Source organism: Raphanus sativus, chromosome 2, assembly GCF_000801105.2.
Source record: "Raphanus sativus cultivar WK10039 chromosome 2, ASM80110v3, whole genome shotgun sequence".
Classification (NCBI taxonomy): Eukaryota; Viridiplantae; Streptophyta; class Magnoliopsida; order Brassicales; family Brassicaceae; genus Raphanus; species Raphanus sativus.
In genome coordinates, this window is record NC_079512.1 from 38,738,956 (window position 1) to 38,755,926 (window position 16,971).

The 16,971-nt window shown below is 36.3% G+C and overlaps 4 protein-coding genes and 1 pseudogene across 5 annotated transcripts; 4 read left to right on the plus strand and 1 right to left on the minus strand.

Annotated features, from left to right (window-relative positions):
- Positions 1-5,475: 5,475 nt before the first annotated feature.
- On the plus strand, positions 5,476-9,183 carry LOC130508324 (agamous-like MADS-box protein AGL21). Of its 2 annotated transcripts, XM_057003772.1 has the most exons (8): positions 5,476-5,820; positions 7,641-7,719; positions 8,044-8,105; positions 8,249-8,348; positions 8,459-8,500; positions 8,570-8,653; positions 8,743-8,889; positions 8,978-9,183. In XM_057003772.1, exons 1-7 carry the CDS (start codon positions 5,639-5,641, stop codon positions 8,878-8,880), a joined length of 687 nt encoding a protein of 228 aa, XP_056859752.1. In that variant the 5' UTR covers positions 5,476-5,638; the 3' UTR covers positions 8,881-8,889; positions 8,978-9,183. The 2 variants fall into 2 exon arrangements, with proteins under 2 accessions (XP_056859752.1, XP_056859751.1); XM_057003771.1 differs by having other exon boundaries at positions 8,459-8,653.
- A 185-nt stretch (positions 9,184-9,368) lies between these two features.
- On the plus strand, positions 9,369-12,235 carry LOC108841422 (serine hydroxymethyltransferase 1, mitochondrial). The gene is made up of 14 exons (XM_018614180.2): positions 9,369-9,555; positions 9,638-9,688; positions 9,787-9,995; positions 10,100-10,176; positions 10,251-10,375; positions 10,481-10,573; positions 10,646-10,738; positions 10,825-11,022; positions 11,097-11,201; positions 11,275-11,340; positions 11,418-11,495; positions 11,582-11,693; positions 11,763-11,873; positions 11,968-12,235. Exons 1-14 carry the CDS (start codon positions 9,469-9,471, stop codon positions 12,114-12,116), a joined length of 1,554 nt encoding a protein of 517 aa, XP_018469682.1. The 5' UTR covers positions 9,369-9,468; the 3' UTR covers positions 12,117-12,235.
- A 246-nt stretch (positions 12,236-12,481) lies between these two features.
- Positions 12,482-14,321, plus strand: LOC108841421 (uncharacterized protein At4g37920). Its single transcript, XM_057003768.1, has 5 exons — positions 12,482-12,724; positions 12,876-13,310; positions 13,397-13,641; positions 13,716-13,903; positions 13,991-14,321. The coding sequence occupies exons 1-5, from the start codon at positions 12,538-12,540 to the stop codon at positions 14,232-14,234; spliced, it is 1,299 nt and encodes a 432-aa protein (XP_056859748.1). The 5' UTR covers positions 12,482-12,537; the 3' UTR covers positions 14,235-14,321.
- Positions 14,322-14,495: 174 nt separating this feature from the next.
- On the plus strand, positions 14,496-15,774 carry LOC108839594 (heat shock 70 kDa protein 9, mitochondrial-like; annotated as a pseudogene).
- A 173-nt stretch (positions 15,775-15,947) lies between these two features.
- Positions 15,948-16,957, minus strand: LOC108841420 (protein RMD5 homolog; the record flags this gene model as incomplete). Its single annotated transcript, XM_057003770.1, is given in 1 exon segment — positions 15,948-16,957. A coding segment is annotated over 1 exon segment (819 nt), but the record flags the coding sequence as incomplete, so codon positions are not given.
- Positions 16,958-16,971: the final 14 nt, after the last annotated feature.

Sequence of the window (16,971 nt, forward strand, 5' to 3'; positions counted from 1 at the left end):
CCCAGTATATAAAAGTGGATCATATATACATTTCATAATATATAGTCTATATATACATATTAGATTTCTGATATTTTTAGCTTATATATATATATATATATATGTATCACCATAGGTGATTAGTTTATGACATCTCTTCAGCAAAAAGGAATATATATAGGCATATATATATTATGATATCTTCCAGAATTTTATTTTAAGTACATCCACACTTCACCTACCGTTAGTGTTAACTCTTTTTCCAGCATATAAATACTGTATAGGTAAGATTACTCTAAAGGAAAGCCAGATCGATCAAATATTATGATCGATTGAATTAATTAATTTGTAGATGACAAATGCATTCTTGAGTAAAAATTAATTGTCAATTCCTTTTGAGCTAAACTCAATAATGGAACACACTATCGCTTTAAATCATGCTCTCACATTTCGTGGATTACTTTAAGAATCATGTAAGGAATCATTATTTGAACTATAAAATTTTAATATGCTAGTGAGTTATGATGACATTTTCAACTAGTGTTACCGTTGATCTCGACTCCTTTGTTTATCATATGAAAATATTAAATCATGGTATATCCTTAAGTTTCAGCTTTCGATACCAGTTGATTTGGCTGTCCAAAAATAAAAACAATTCCAATAGATTTACGTTGGTAATAAAGTGTATCCGACTTAAAATTCTTTCCGTTGTAACAGAGTACAAATTGCAATCAGAGAAGAACATGTAAAAATGAAATAATGGCCAACAACTTTGGAACATTTGGTACAATTACCACCAGTCTTCAAGTTCCAATGCCATTTTTTCAGCTCGACCTTTGCAATTGCTAACTATAATAATTATCTTCGGAAATCTATAAAAGAGGATAAAATTTAAAACTTTATAGACCGAAAGATCATGTGGGATTTAATTTTTAAAACGTCAAAAGGGACAACACCTCTTATCTTCTTTTCTTGGTCTGATCAATAATCTAAATAAGGTTAATTATCATTCACACTATTACTCTGAGCTAGTATCCTCTCACGTGAACTTGATAGCATTGACCAGAAAATATATTGTATACAACTAACAGGTGTTTTACATTCATGCCTTTTTGGAAAATGTTATCATGAAAATATGGAAATTTACGGTAACAATTCAAACGTACATAATGGATAATTACAAATCTCCAAGCTTCCTCCCAGAACCGGTCCTAAAAATATGGAAACTAGAAGCCAAAAATTAACGATTATGTGGCCGACCAGGTTCGAACCCATGATCTCATCGTGCTAGTTGATAGATATATAAGTTATCATGCTAAAACAAAATTTGATACACGCTTAAGTGGTATGACATAGCTAAGTTGGCGTAAACTGTAAAGTTACAAGAATCACCTGAGAAAACTATATAAAAACTATATTAAATAAACAAATAGCTAGGTACTTATAGAATAATATTCATACACATGAGCATGATTAATGAATACATATCTGATATTCGAAAACAGGTTGTCAGTAGGGTGTGGTAATAAACACTAAAAACTTTCGTAAGCAAATATTTTTATCAATGTTTAGGTCATCTGTGAAACCTATTATTTTTTTTGGTATTGGGCAATTAGCTTATTGATTGTAGCTTATATAGTTATATACATGTGTTTGTCTAGTCATTGCAAACATTTTATCTTTAAGAAGGGTTCTTATGTTTGCTCAAAAAAAGAAGGGTTATTATATAGTAAATTAAGAAATAAAAACACAACTACAGATATATATATATATATATAGAGGGCTCTTTACAGAAACAAAATAAACAACGAATGAAATTGTCTGAAATTTTCTTTCTGAACTTCAAATATCTAGAAAACTAAAGCTTGGAACTTAATCAAATTGAAGATTAACTTGAATAATCGGGAAAAAACCTCTCTCTACAAAAGAATTCTCTCCCTTCTCTCTAGAGCACCGGCGAGAAACTAATTGTCTCCGGCCGACGGGTGGGCTCCGACAGCCACCGTCGGTCCGGCCTCTTTGATCTCCTCGTTTTTTATTTTCTTTGCTCGGCTTTTCTGTGTTTTTTTTTGTTTTTCCGGCGTTATATCGCTTGCATGATGGACGGTCGGCCTCGTCTCCGACGCTGCACCTTGTCGATGAGGGTGAACGGTCGGCTCTCTGTTTCTGCGTCGCACGGTCTCTCCGGCGTCGACGGCAGCTCTTGTTGGATTCCGGTTTCCGGCTGTGACTTGGTGGTGTTTGCGGCTTCGCTTCAGGAGGATCGAGAGTATTCTCCGGTGAAGGAAGCGATGGGATAGTGAAGAAGACTTCGCGGGCTCTGGCTAAGAACTCGGAATTGGCTTCGATGTTTCTCTCCAATCAAAGAGTCCCGGTGAAGATGATGGGTGAAGTTTATGTCTCCGGCGTGTTTCCGGAGGACAAGTCTCAGAGGTTTGGATTTGGATTGCTCCGACGATCAGAGAGTTTGATCGGTTGTTTCCCCGGCGTTTGTTCCGTCGTTTGGTCGACCAAGCAGAAGCGGTTGTGACATGTGCCCAAGTGGGGCAGTGTTGCCTAACACGTGGGAGGTGACCTCGACGCGTGGACACGCTGACCTTCGATTAGGGTTTGTTCTTGGGCCTAACATTTTCTCTGTAGTTTGGGCCTCTCGGGTTGTGTAGTTTTCGGGTTTGTATGGTTTTGTCCGGTTTGGACTTGTAATCTTTTGGGCCTTCGAGCTTTTGTTAATACAATACTTTTAGATGGCAAAAAAAAAATCAAATTGAAGATTATAATGATTATTACTGGTAAAATCGAAATGATTTGCTGATGATTGACACCTGGCGTGAAGTGAAACTAAATCTTTTTATCTTAGGACGACGATAATTGGGGATTTGGTCACTTGGAAGCACAAAAGGTCACTTGGAAGCATTTTAAGATTCGTTGTTAATAGAAAAAGAGCAAAATTTGCAGTTGAGTTTGAGATTCGAGATGTGATTGGTTCGAAGCAGTCGAGCCCACGTGGTCATAGTAGATCTTTATTACCATGTTGCTATTTGGGTCCCACTTAAATCTTCTAAGATTTCATGGGTATAAACTTGATGAATTTGATTAAGGGTATGGATTTGGTCTAGCTCGGTCTAACAGAAAATATTCGAAAATCAATCCAAGTTCATTGTGGTTTAGATTCGATTCGACAAAACCTCGTATGCTATTTCTTCTTTTACCAATATGCTGTCGATTCTCGGTTGATATTTATATATTAATCTTTTTTTTCTTCCTAAGGTAAACCAAAAGAGAATAAGATGTATTCAATCGATTAGTTGGACATGACTTGCGAGTAACGATGCTAAATATATGCCTACATCATATCGAATCAAATAAACAATTTAAAACGGTCGTCGACGTTTTTTACAATTCGTATGTTCTTTGTATATTCAGTTAATAGTTTTTTTGTTAATAGTTACAATCTCATGTAAAACTCTTTGCTATACAAATTTTGCAAAATATTTTTAGAGTTCATAAACTTTTCTGTGAAATTTTAATTATGCAATTATTATATCTTCAATTATAGTTCTACATGTACGATCAGACCCGACTCAATGGTTAGCAATTCAGTATTCTGAATTAAGAAAATAAAAAGACCATGAATTTTTGTTATGGATTTATAAAATAAGTTTTGTTTCTATAAATATAATATATACAAGAAAAAGTTCAAAAGATTTGGACCCAAGAAAAAAATACATATAGACCCCTTCCATATAGATAAAACGTTTATTTTTGAACAAAATGAGTTGATCTTGTGCAAATGCTTTTTCTATAACCATGGAAATCTCAAGTTCAAAGACTCATTCCACGAAACCTATAAAATTTTAAGTTTTGCCATTTAAAACGTCCATAGATAGCTAATACTATTCGAACTCATAGCAAAAATTCTAACAGGAGTCTTTTTACTACTAGACCATGCGACTTGATTATCTTGTGCAAATATGCCACCTGCATATGCACAACGCCGGGTTATTTTAAAAGTTAACAAATAATATAACCAGTTACAGACAATATAACCAAACACTAAATTGTTGGGTTAGAAATCGATGAAAGTCACTTTTCATTAACTAATCCTAGAATATACAAACTCGGTATAAATTGTTAGGCAAAGAAAAAACTTGGTAATGGTATAAATAATAATTAGTCAAGTATTAGGGGAGTGTATTCAACTAGAAGTTTGAAGTGATTTGTATTAAAATAACAAATCCACTATTATTCAAACGTGGATTTTAAAAAATACTTTAAAATCCAGTGTTATTGAACTTGTCATTTTATAAAACACTTTAAAATTCACTGTTATTGAACAAAATTTAAGTTGAAGATTTTAGAGTACTTTAAGTATTTCTAAAATGTTTGAGGGGAGTTCTTTAGTTATAAAAATAAAAATTCAAATCCCACTATTTTAGATGAGATTCTAGAGTGTTTAAAAAAAACACATAAATCTCTGCAACTTATTGAAATCATCTAAAATTCTATTAAAAATCAAATCACATCAAATGTTAAATTGAATACATTCCCCCTTGCTCTATTTTAGACGGGAATTTGCTTGATGTGATATTAAAAGTTAAGCATTAAGGTGTCGGAACTAACAAATGTTAGTTTTGTGATATTTACTACTTGCCATATTTGGAAACAAACGACAGAACAATTAATAAAGTGAATTGCCGCAACTCCGAGTTCCATTCTGACACGTGTACTTATTAAATTCTCTTATACTAATTTCATTGACAAAATAATTTATTCATTTGTATTTTTACAGAAATGCATATGGGCTATTTGTACTATGTATTTTGTTCGATCTCATTCTTACTTTTTTGGGTAAATATCTTTTGTACATATCCATTAATTAAAATTATTACTTTTCCCCAATGACCATAATAAGGTCCTTAATATCTTAAAAGTTTGTTTTATCACAAATAAAAATAATTAGTTTAAGAAAAGCAAAATACTAAGCAAGTGTTTTTTTTGTGTCAGAGAGACGCAGTCCTGTGATGCGCCCATTCAGTATTTCCACATGACATCTGAAAAAGACTAAAAACAAACTATAAACATGTACGGACATGTTAAAAAGGAAATGTTATTGATAATGGAAATTTACCTGAATCACACTATACGTTTAATATTATTTCACTCCTTTTTATCCAAACAATTCCATTAAGTTTCCACTATCTCCCATAATAAACTATGAAAAGAGTACTAAAGTTATATATAGATACACACATATGAACTATATCTATATTTTTTTTTTAACCTAGGAACTTTATAAGAACTGCATTCTATTTCGTAGTTGCTTTTGTTTTTATTCCTCTACTTTTATTAAAATTGCATAAAAATACTATTTTGGACTAGAAACTTGGTACTTACCATATATTTAATCTACCAAAATGTCTCTAATTAAGAGGTGAGTCTGTGTGTATATAATATGTGTGTGCATATATATCCTTAATTTATTCCTCGAATAGATTGTTGACTCTTGGCTCAACCTTATTCTCTTTCTATTTCTACCTTTCTCTTTCCCCTTATTCGTCCCTCTCTTTCTACGTTTCTCCTTTGGTCTTTGTAAGATCTACAAAAACAAAACCCTAGAAAAGAGAAGAACCAGAGGAGAATCAATTAGAGAATAAAATTGATGGGAAGAGGGAAGATTGTAATCCAAAGGATCGATGATTCTACGAGTAGACAAGTCACTTTCTCCAAACGAAGAAAGGGTCTTATCAAGAAAGCCAAAGAGCTAGCTATTCTCTGCGACGCGGAGGTCGGTCTCATCATCTTCTCTAGTACCGGAAAGCTCTATGACTTTGCCAGCTCCAGGTTCCTCTTTTACAGTTATTCAATCTCAAATCTGTACATCTTTTTGATCGTGTAGATATATATGGAAGCGTGTCCTATATACAATTTTATGCTTCGGACTGGGTATATCTGAGATTTTTAGTTGTGTGATCTATTCATTTTTAGTGGATTTTTTTTTTTTTTTTTGCATCTTTCGGTCGGTATAACCTATTACATTTTACTATATGTACAATACGACCTATATGTATAGCCGGCAAAATATTTATTTATTCTTAACAAAGAAAGCTTGGAAATGAGGAGAAGTGTGAGGAAGAATGATAGCTTTGAATATAAAGAACTTGCGAAATTTGTTTCTTGGCTTACTATGCGAGTGCTTGTGTGTAGGCATCTGTATGTTTGTGTATACATGCGTGGACAGTGACTTATAGCTAAGGTTCATCGTTTGCCTTTTCACAGTTTACATATGATTGAAGAGTAGATGAGATAACAAGTGAATGCTCAAAACATCAGTTAATTATGGAAAATTAGTTGTAAACTGAGACCACAGGATTGAAAGATTGGTGTGGAGAGGGACTTTAATTACTCAAACCAATGAACTAAACTAGTAAACACCTTATTCTAATTCAATATAGAATTATCTATTTGTAGCATGATAAACATATTCCAGATATTTTTTTGTATATATAGAACTATTTATTATGAAAGAACGATCAGATGACATTTTGTATATTAAAACTATATATGCAGGACCATGACCTTTATATTTCAGCTGAGTTAATCGTTAAAACTCTGGTTAACAGAATAAACGGAGAGACAAGTTATATTAACTGATTTTATCTCTTTGCCGGGAACTCAAGTATTGTAAATAGTCTTTTCCACCGTGAATTGAATTTGGGTGGCGGAAGTTACAGCCGTAACTCTTTTACCACTAAGCCAACTCGACGTTGGTTATATTAACTGATTTTACCCAAAAAAGTTATATTAACTGACGTTAATATTCATGGATTTACGTAAAAAATCGTAATAGTATAGATTAAACATATATCAAAACTAATCTTAAAAAATAAAACCATTGTATTTATCTTGACTTTTTTTTTGAAAAATTTGAGAAAACCATTTATAATATGATTAGTTATCAGCTCAACCAAGTAAAAAGAGTTCTATAGATGTGATTATTTTTTTTTTGCAAATAATGTGAAATAAAAATTTGATATCTTATTTGATTATCTAGCAAAGATAACCTATATTATACGAGATATTTGTCAATATCGTTTTATCTCAAGTATCATAATGTTCATGAACTATTTACACATATATGAAACTTAGCATAGTTGAGCTTACCATTCTTGAAATTAACTGGCTACATGATATGCCTTGACACATGTTATTGTTCCTTGGATTTAGTTTTAAAAGTGTGCCACAGTAATTCCATTATATTTGTGACTGAACCTTGGTTTAGCTTCTTTCTTTTCCTGATGATTAGATTGCTCAAGGTTATTGCTTATACACATCTAAGCATTTTTATTGAAAAAGAAACTACCGTCCACTTAATTTACATATGTTGTTTATATAAAGGCTGTGTGTGTGTGTGTGTGATGTATGTATTGCCTATTACAAAACCTGAGAACTTATATTGTCTATATAGTACATACTAAGGATACTGCACAAAACTTTCAAGGCTGTGAGTTTCCTTTTATGTATGAAAAGTTTTTCAATGGAGGAGTTTCAAGTTTCTCAATCAACTTCACATGGACAATTTCTTATATATTCGTGATAATTTGATATGATGTGAGTGAATTATAAATCACGATGAAGTTACTAACATCCAATCTTGTGAACAGCATGAAGTCAGTTATTGATAGATACAACAAGAGCAAGATGGAACAACAACAATTACTAAACCCCGAATCAGAAGTAAAGGTACATATCTAGCTAGACAAACACGAGAATATGTGCTAAAATTGATAAAGGTTTCAAACTCGTGTATATTAAATGAGAATTTAGTCAATTTACAAAGTTTGAAGTTTAATGAGTTATGTCTGCTTCTTTTGCAACGACAAGGCGTCACTTTGTACGAGAATTTTCATTAAAAAAAAAGAAGAATTTTCATTTTAAATGAAATCTAACGTCAAGAGGTGGATAGGCTTATATAGGTTGTACGTGAAGACAATTCGTTTTCATTTTAAATGAAATTCAGCGTCATATATATGTTTTTTGATAAGTTATTTGCGGTTTGTGTTGTAGTTTTGGCAGAGAGAAGCTGCAGTTCTAAGGCAAGAATTGCATGCTTTGCAAGAAAACCACCGGTATTGCCTTGAATTACAACCACTGTGTAACATATATACCATATTATAAGAATTACTCTTTAATCACAATATGCATGAAGAAGGAAAATAAGAAACTTTTACTTATACATATTATGATAACATGTTAATTTGCTATGACGCAGACAAATTATGGGGGAACAACTAAATGGTTTGAGCGTCAATGAACTAAACAATCTTGAGAATCAACTTGAGATAAGTTTGCGTGGAGTTCGTATGAAAAAGGTATATGCTATATTAATACCTTGTATTTTATTTATACTGTTGAGTGTATTGCTCAAAGATCGCTTATATAGAGTTCTATATAATTTATTGTTTTTTTCCGGATTTTACAGGAACACATGTTGACTCGTGAAATCCAAGAACTAAGCCAAAAGGTTACGACAAGTTATATGTATATATATATTGCAATTCTTATTTTGCGAGTTTTTGGCTTGTGGGTGCAGAGGAACCTCATTCATCAGGAAAACGTTGAATTATCAAGAAAAGTACAAAGGATTCATCAAGAAAATGTGGAACTCTACAAAAAGGTAACAAATATATAAACAAACTTCATTTACTTCTAGTAACTATAGCTTCAAAGTGATGGCTTTAACATTCAATGTAATGTGTCTTTCAGGCTTATACAGCAAACACAAACGGATTTATACACCGTGAACTAATCGTTGCGCATGATGAATCACGCACTCAAATTCGGTTGCAACTAAGCCAACCAGATCATTCAGATTATGAGACCCCACCAAGAGGAAGCGAATAACAGCAAGTGGTAGAGTTTATAACCTGATCTTGAAGAAGAACATAAACACTTTAGGCATATTATATACTAATTAATTATTATATAAAAATTTCACCAGATTGAAGTTTGAAGATACGATGATATTGAAGAACAAATCGAACGTTTGGTTTGAATAAGGGACTTGAACTGGAAACAACGAAGAAACATCAAGAAACGAAGCATGTCTCTTGTGCATTTTTAATTATCTAATTGAAGCATATATAATACAAAAGAAATACAAGGAAACCTGTGTTTATTATACTCTCCTGAGTATATATATTAATATGTTGTCTTTTTTTTTATAACCATATAGAATGGAAACGTTGGTGGAGAGACTGTGACATGAGATAATGACAAGAAACCACAAAAAAAAAAAATAAGAAAAATATAAAAAGAAAAAGAGGGAAAAAAATTCAAAAAAAATTGCAACCACCAAAAGCTCAGCCAAAAGCAGAGGCCACAATGCTCTCTTCAGAGGATAAGGCCACTTGATTCTTTTTCACGATTCAAATCTGTTTCTAGGGTTTCCAGAGAGAGAGAGAGAGAGAGAGAGAGAGAGGCAGAGCAAAAATGGCGATGGCAATGGCTCTTAGGAGACTTTCTTCTTCAGTTGACAAACCTATTCGTCCTCTTATCAGATCATCCTCGTGCTACATGGTAACACCCCCTATGAATCCTCCGCTTTCATCATCAGGACAGAATCTTGTAAGTTCTGATTTGTGGTTGTTGTTTCGTACAGTCTTCTTTGCCCAGTGAAGCTGTCGATGACAAGGAGAGATCTCGTGTCACTGTAAGCTTTTGTTTCTTCTCTCTAAACCCTTTTTGTCTTAATTTTTAGCTGTTGATTAGTTTCCTTGCGGCTGAAGCAATGTTTTTGGTTCGTTGCAGTGGCCAAAACAGCTGAACGCATCTTTGGAGGAAGTTGATCCTGAGATTGCTGACATCATTGAGCATGAGAAAGCTAGACAATGGAAGGGGCTTGAACTCATTCCATCTGAGAATTTCACATCTGTCTCGGTGATGCAAGCTGTTGGGTCTGTGATGACTAACAAGTACAGTGAAGGCTACCCTGGTGCTAGATACTACGGAGGAAATGAGTATGTTCAGACTCTTTTTTTTTTTCTTTTTGCAATCAGAGAGTCGCGAATTCAGTTTCAGATCCTAGACATGCTTGTTTGACCAATCTTGACTTCGTTTGAAGGTACATAGACATGGCGGAAACCTTGTGCCAGAAGCGTGCTCTAGAAGCTTTCCGGTTAGACCCTGAGAAGTGGGGAGGTAAACCAACTCTACTCATGTATTCTTACTTGTGGATACATAGAGAGCTAATTCTGAGTCATGTGGTTATACAGTGAATGTGCAACCTTTGTCTGGATCTCCTGCCAACTTCCATGTGTACACTGCATTGTTGAAGCCTCATGAGAGAATCATGGCACTTGATCTTCCTCACGGTGGTCATCTTTCTCATGGTTATCAGGTACCTTCATTATTTTTCGTTATCCTGTTAATGAATGAATGTACACAACTGTTTCTGATCTAAAAAGAGTTTTGTTTGTTTGTTTTCTCTTTGTATCTCATGCAGACTGACACCAAGAAGATATCTGCTGTGTCTATCTTCTTTGAAACAATGCCCTACCGCTTGGACGAGAGCACTGGCTTCATCGACTACGACCAGGTTCCATTATTAATTGATTTAAGTCATTATTCATATTGTTTAATCATACAACTTGTTAATCTTGATCTGCAGATGGAGAAAAGTGCTACTCTTTTCAGGCCAAAACTGATTGTTGCTGGTGCAAGTGCTTATGCTAGACTGTATGACTATGCCCGCATCCGAAAGGTATTAATATTCAATCTCAACACAATTAGATTTCTTGTAAATCAAGAGTTGAGTTCTGAGCCAAACTCTTTTCTTTTTTTTGTCAGGTGTGTAACAAGCAAAAAGCTGTGATGCTAGCAGATATGGCACACATAAGCGGTTTGGTTGCAGCTGGTGTGATTCCTTCACCGTTCGAGTATGCAGATGTTGTAACCACCACAACTCACAAGTCACTTCGTGGACCTCGTGGAGCCATGATTTTCTACAGAAAGGGTGTTAAGGAAATTAACAAACAAGGGAAAGAGGTAAACAAACAAAACAAAAAAAAATGTTTTTAAATATTTATCTTCACTCTCATTTATTTGTTGTTATTTTAAAGGTTTTGTATGATTATGAAGACAAGATCAATCAAGCTGTCTTCCCTGGTCTTCAAGGTGGTCCACACAACCACACTATTACAGGACTAGCTGTTGCTTTAAAACAGGTACACTGAATGGAACTAAAACGTTGCCTTATTGGATTTGCAGTTTCTTTAATGGTTTGTTAAAAAATTGCAGGCAACTACTTCAGAGTACAAAGCATACCAAGAGCAAGTCCTGAGTAACTCTGCAAAGTTTGCTCAGGTGAAGAAAACAACACTCATATGCAGATTGTTCTGTTTGTTTATAGCTCTAAAAAGTTGTATTGTTGGTTGCTGCAGACTCTGATGGAGAGAGGTTATGAACTTGTTTCTGGTGGAACTGACAACCATCTGGTTCTAGTGAACCTTAAGCCCAAGGTCACTTTGATCTTTACTTATTTACATAGTCTTCTTACTTTAAATTCCTTCTTTTATTTATCTGATTTTCCTTTTTTGGGTTGCAGGGAATTGATGGATCTAGAGTTGAGAAAGTGTTGGAAGCTGTTCACATTGCATCCAACAAAAACACTGTCCCTGGAGATGTTTCTGCCATGGTTCCCGGTGGAATCAGAATGGGTATATAAGAATCATTTACTTATGCTTTTGGTTTTGGAACCTTTCCATGAAACTTCTCTGCCATTTTAGGTACACCTGCTCTCACTTCCAGAGGTTTTGTTGAGGAAGACTTTGCCAAAGTAGCTGAGTACTTTGACAAAGCTGTGAAGTTGGCTCTCAAAGTCAAATCTGAAGCTCAAGGTTAATTCATTTCTCTGATTCTCTATGGTTTTCAGTTTCATTCATATAAACAAATGCTTAGAGAACTCATTTGATGTGTTCTAAAATGAAACAGGAACGAAGCTGAAAGATTTTGTGTCAGCAATGGAATCGTCTTCAGGCATCCAATCAGAGATAGCCAAGCTGCGCCACGACGTGGAGGAGTTCGCTAAGCAGTTCCCAACTATTGGGTTTGAGAAAGAAACCATGAAATACAAGATCTGAATATGTCTTTATCCTACAAATAAGTCTTTTATTATCAATGATGCTTTGAACTTCCATGTAATGTATAGAACATACATGTACTCTATGTTATGATATTATGCGAAACATACTCACCCGAATATGTCTTTTGAAGTTATGTTAGACATATGAATATGTGATGTCATGTTACCATATCATCTATCTTTTTATAAAATTTCAAAGTGACCTTGAGTGTTATTAAGACGGTAAATATGACCTACAATGTAATATTTTCAATTTCAAAATGATGCAAGCTGTGTCTGTTTTTACGGTTTTGCCCCAAAATTTATTGTAGATTTTTTAAAAACTACAATTTTTTTTCTTTCTAAATTCAATAAAGACAACCCCTGGCCCTGTCTCTCTTCTTATCCTCTGTCACCAAAGACGAACAAGTCCGAGAAAAATGGCGAATTTACTGGAAACATCAATCTTCATCTCCTCGCCAGACAAGTTACTGTTTTTCCCTTCCAGTAAACCTCAAACCCTTCTTCTCCCTTCCTCTGCTTTCATCAATGGAGGAAAAAGAATGAGACGCAAAACCTCAAGTCTCACCTTTGCTACCGACACTGCCAGCAGCACCACCACTACCAGTAAGCTCATAAAGTTCTCATATTTTCTGCTTTAATTACCAATAAAGTTCTTTCCTTTATGTTCCAATTCAAAACATCTGTGGATTTAGACAAAATGGGTTTTGTCATATTACAGAATATTTTTTTGATGAAAATGAAAATGGTGTTTTAGGTACGGAAGTGAAAAACTCTGTTGTTGAGGATCCGATGGAAGTTGAGGTTGCTGAAGGCTACACCATGGGTCAGTTCTGCGACAAGATCATTCATCTTTTCTTGAACGAGAAACCCAAAGTTAAAGACTGGAAGAAGTATTTGGTTTTGAGAGATGAGTGGAACAAGTACAGCGTCAACTTCTACAAGCGTTGCAGAACACGAGCTGGTTCTGAAACCGATCCTTTACTGAAGCAGAAACTTGTTTCTCTGGAGAGTAAAGTCAAGAAGATAGATGAGGAAATGGAGAAGCACAATGATCTTTTGAAGGAGATTCAAGAGAACCCAACTGACATAAACGCAATCGCTGCCAAGAGACGCAGAGACTTCACTGGAGAGTTTTTCCGCTACGTTGCTTTGTTGTCTGAAACTCTTGATGGCTTAGAAGACAGAGATGGTACTTAACTATGTTTTGCTTCTCTATCTATCTATTTGGTTCGGTTCCTACAGTTTCATGACTCTTTTTTTATTTTTATGATGCAGCTGTTGCGAGGCTTTCGGCTAGGTGTTTATCTGCAGTGAGTGCTTACGACAATACATTGGAGAACGTTGAGACTTTAGATAACGCTCAAGCGAAGTTTGATGATATCTTGAACTCTACTTCCGTGGATGCTGCTTGTGAAAAGATCAGGAGCCTTGCTAAGGCCAAGGAGCTAGATTCCTCATTGATCTTATTAATAAACTCTGCTTACGCTGCTGCTAAAGAGTCTCAAACCGTTACAAACGAGGTAATCATCACATCAACCCAAAGCTTTCAACTTTACAAAATCTTTCTCATGTCTTGTAACTCCTTTGTGAACAGGCCAAAGACATAATGTATCAGTTATACAAAGCTACAAAGAGCAGTCTTAGAAGCATAACGCCGAAAGAGATCAAACTATTAAAGTACTTGCTCAATATAACAGACCCGGAAGAACGATTCTCTGCTCTAGCAACAGCGTTCTCTCCTGGGGATGACCATGAAGCTAAGGACCCTAAAGCATTATACACGTAAGTAGTAGTAACTATGATCATCCAAAACTTTGCTGTGTCCTTTGATTCTAAACAAATAGTATGAACACACACACATACACACAGGACGCCAAAGGAGCTGCATAAGTGGATAAAGATAATGCTTGATGCTTACCATCTCAACAAAGAAGAGACTGACATTAGAGAAGCTAAACAGATGAGCCAACCTATCGTTATTCAGCGGCTTTTCATCCTCAAAGACACTATTGAAGAGGAGTATCTGGACAAGAAAACGTTTGAGGCTGATGGGAAAAACACGAACAAGGAACAAGAAGACACTACTACTTCTGTTGATGAATTTTTGAATTGAAATGGGGGGGAGGGAGAGTAACTGTGTAGAATACACAGCGATATTTTTAATTACGACTGAATATCAAGGACTCCTTTTCTAAAATAATATTTCGTGATGGGCCGTCACGTGCAAGGCCCATATTAGTCGTGGAGAAAAGTCAAAAAGTCAGCCCACGAATTTTTCTTCTCTATATAACATCTCTTAAACCCTACGCGCAGCCATACATAACATTTTCTGATCAATCTCCGACCTTAAACCCTTCCTCTCTCCATCTAAAACTGTCTCAAGGATGCTGGAGTGTCGATTAAGGAGATCGATGAGGTTCTTCTTGTTGGTGGAATGACACGTGTTCCCAAAGTGCAAGATATAGTCTCTGAGATCTTCGGAAAGAGCCCTTGCAAAAGTGTTAACCCCGATGAAGCAGTTGCCATGGGAGCTGCTATTCAAGGTGGTATATCCTCCGTGGTGATGTCAAAGAGTTGCTTCTTTTGGATGTGACTCCTCTCTCACTAGGTATTGAAACACTTGGAGGTATCTTCACTAGGTTGATCAACCGAAACACCACCATCCCAACAAAGAAGTCTCAGGTAAATGATCTCCTGGAGAAGATAATAGTTCGAGATTGTATCTTACATCATGTATAGATTGCTAATTTGTGGTTTGCTTGTTAGGTTTTCTCCACAGCTGCAGACAACCAAATGCAAGTGGGAATCAAAGTTCTTCAGGGAGAGCGTGAGATGGCGGCCGACAACAAAAGTCTAGGAGAGTTTGATCTCGTTGGGATCCCACCTGCGCCTAGAGGAATGCCACAGATCGAAGTTACGTTTGACATTGATGCAAATGGTATCGTGACTGTCTCAGCCAAAGACAAAGCAACGAATAAAGAGCAACAGATTACGATCAGATCTTCAGGTGGTCTCTCAGACGATGAGATCAACAGAATGGTGAAAGAAGCTGAGCTCAACTCACACAAGGATCAAGAGAGGAAGCAACTGATTGACCTTAGGAACACAGCTGATACCACGATCTACAGCGTTGAGAAGAGCTTGAGTGAGTACAGAGAGAAGATTCCTGCTGAGATTGCCTCTGAGATTGAAACTGCAGTGTCTGACCTCAGGACAGCAATAGCTGGTGAACAAATCGAGGACATAAAGGCTAAGCTTGAAGCTGCAAACAAGATTGGTGAACACATGTCCAAGGGATCCGGTTCGTCTGGAACCTCTGGTGGTGAAGGTGGCGAAGGTTCAAGCGGGACTGAGCAGACACCTGAAGCTGAATTCGAAGAGGCGAGCGGTTCAAAGAAATGAGATAGCAAACCGGTTCATACGGTTTGTTTCCAAATAAGTTGACTTTGCATTCATCATGCCTCACAGATTTGATTAGTTTTGTGTATTTTCAACCAGTCTTTTGGAGAGTTTGTTCTTGATATATCTGATACTCGATTCATTATTTCAGATGTAGTTCTTGGCTACTTTCTTTGGTTTCTGGTTGTTATCATCTTAACCGGTTAGCCGGATTGGATAAGGTGTTATTATCAATTTAATCAATTATCGGTTTATTATCAAAGCATTTTGAAAGAGTTTTAATTATTGGAGCCGGTCCGTTAGTGTGGCATACATTTAACTCTCGGCTCATTCATACTAAATCAACTTGAAATGTCTAAAACCAAGAGGAATAGTTACAAACTGAACAACGAAAGCTTTTAGACTATTGGAAACAGATTTAAGCTAATTTTGGAAATGTAAGGAATTTCTATATTTAGAAAGTTTGAACAAACACAAACACGTTCTTATGGTGGGGGGAATGTCCGAATTATCTAAACCATCCCTGATGATTTTTGTACATGAAAACCTTAAACGAAACAGAACACAGCAGCAATACATTCCAACACCGGTCAGAACTTTCAGTTCCAAATCTTCCGGTCAGAAGTGTAACTGCTTGCACCTTGTGGAGTCTACATCGGTCGGGCAATAAGGACACTTGAAAGAAGTCTTAGCGCCATTCTTGGACATTCTGGTGATAGTCTGCTTGCAAAGCACGTGGCCACAAGACATCATCATCGGAGGATTATCTTCACTCGACTGTTCCTTGGAGACGGGACATACAAACACCGAATGAAACTGAAACTCCCCGGGCAGTTCCACGGCCACGGGAAGCTGCTCCATAGTCTGCCAATCGAGCTTCTTGTTCGCTATCACGTTCATGTATTTCAACAGTACAGGTAAAGCCTGCGTACCGGCCGTTACCGTCACACTCAGCGGACTCTCAGACGATTCACCGAGTAGGTTGCAGTACTGCCGCGTCAGCTCTCTCACCGCGTTGTCCCACATAACGGGAGAGAGAAACTCCGAGTACGGTGACTGCTCGAGGTTCTTGTCCCATAAGAGAGAACAAACGAGCTTCTGAATCTCGGATAGGCAGCTATCCGCGTACACTGCGAGATGTCTCCTCGCGTAGCTGAGAGCCTCTTGTGAGTTTTGGCCTTGAGATATTTTCAAAAACTGTAAGCTGTGAAGCTTCATCTCGAGATCAGACCTCGCTTGCTTCAGCTTCTCAGAGTTAGCCGCCGCCCAGTTAAGAGCCGGTTCAAGATCTCTCCCCTTCATAGCCTCTAGTATCATAAACATCTCCACGAAAGACTGCCTTGTAGTACACTCAGATTCACCAGTCTCGGCGACGAAACAGTCGCCGATCTCAAACATCCCCTGACGGTAGAAGAAGTTAGCGATGATCTGGTTCACGAGATGAGTATCGA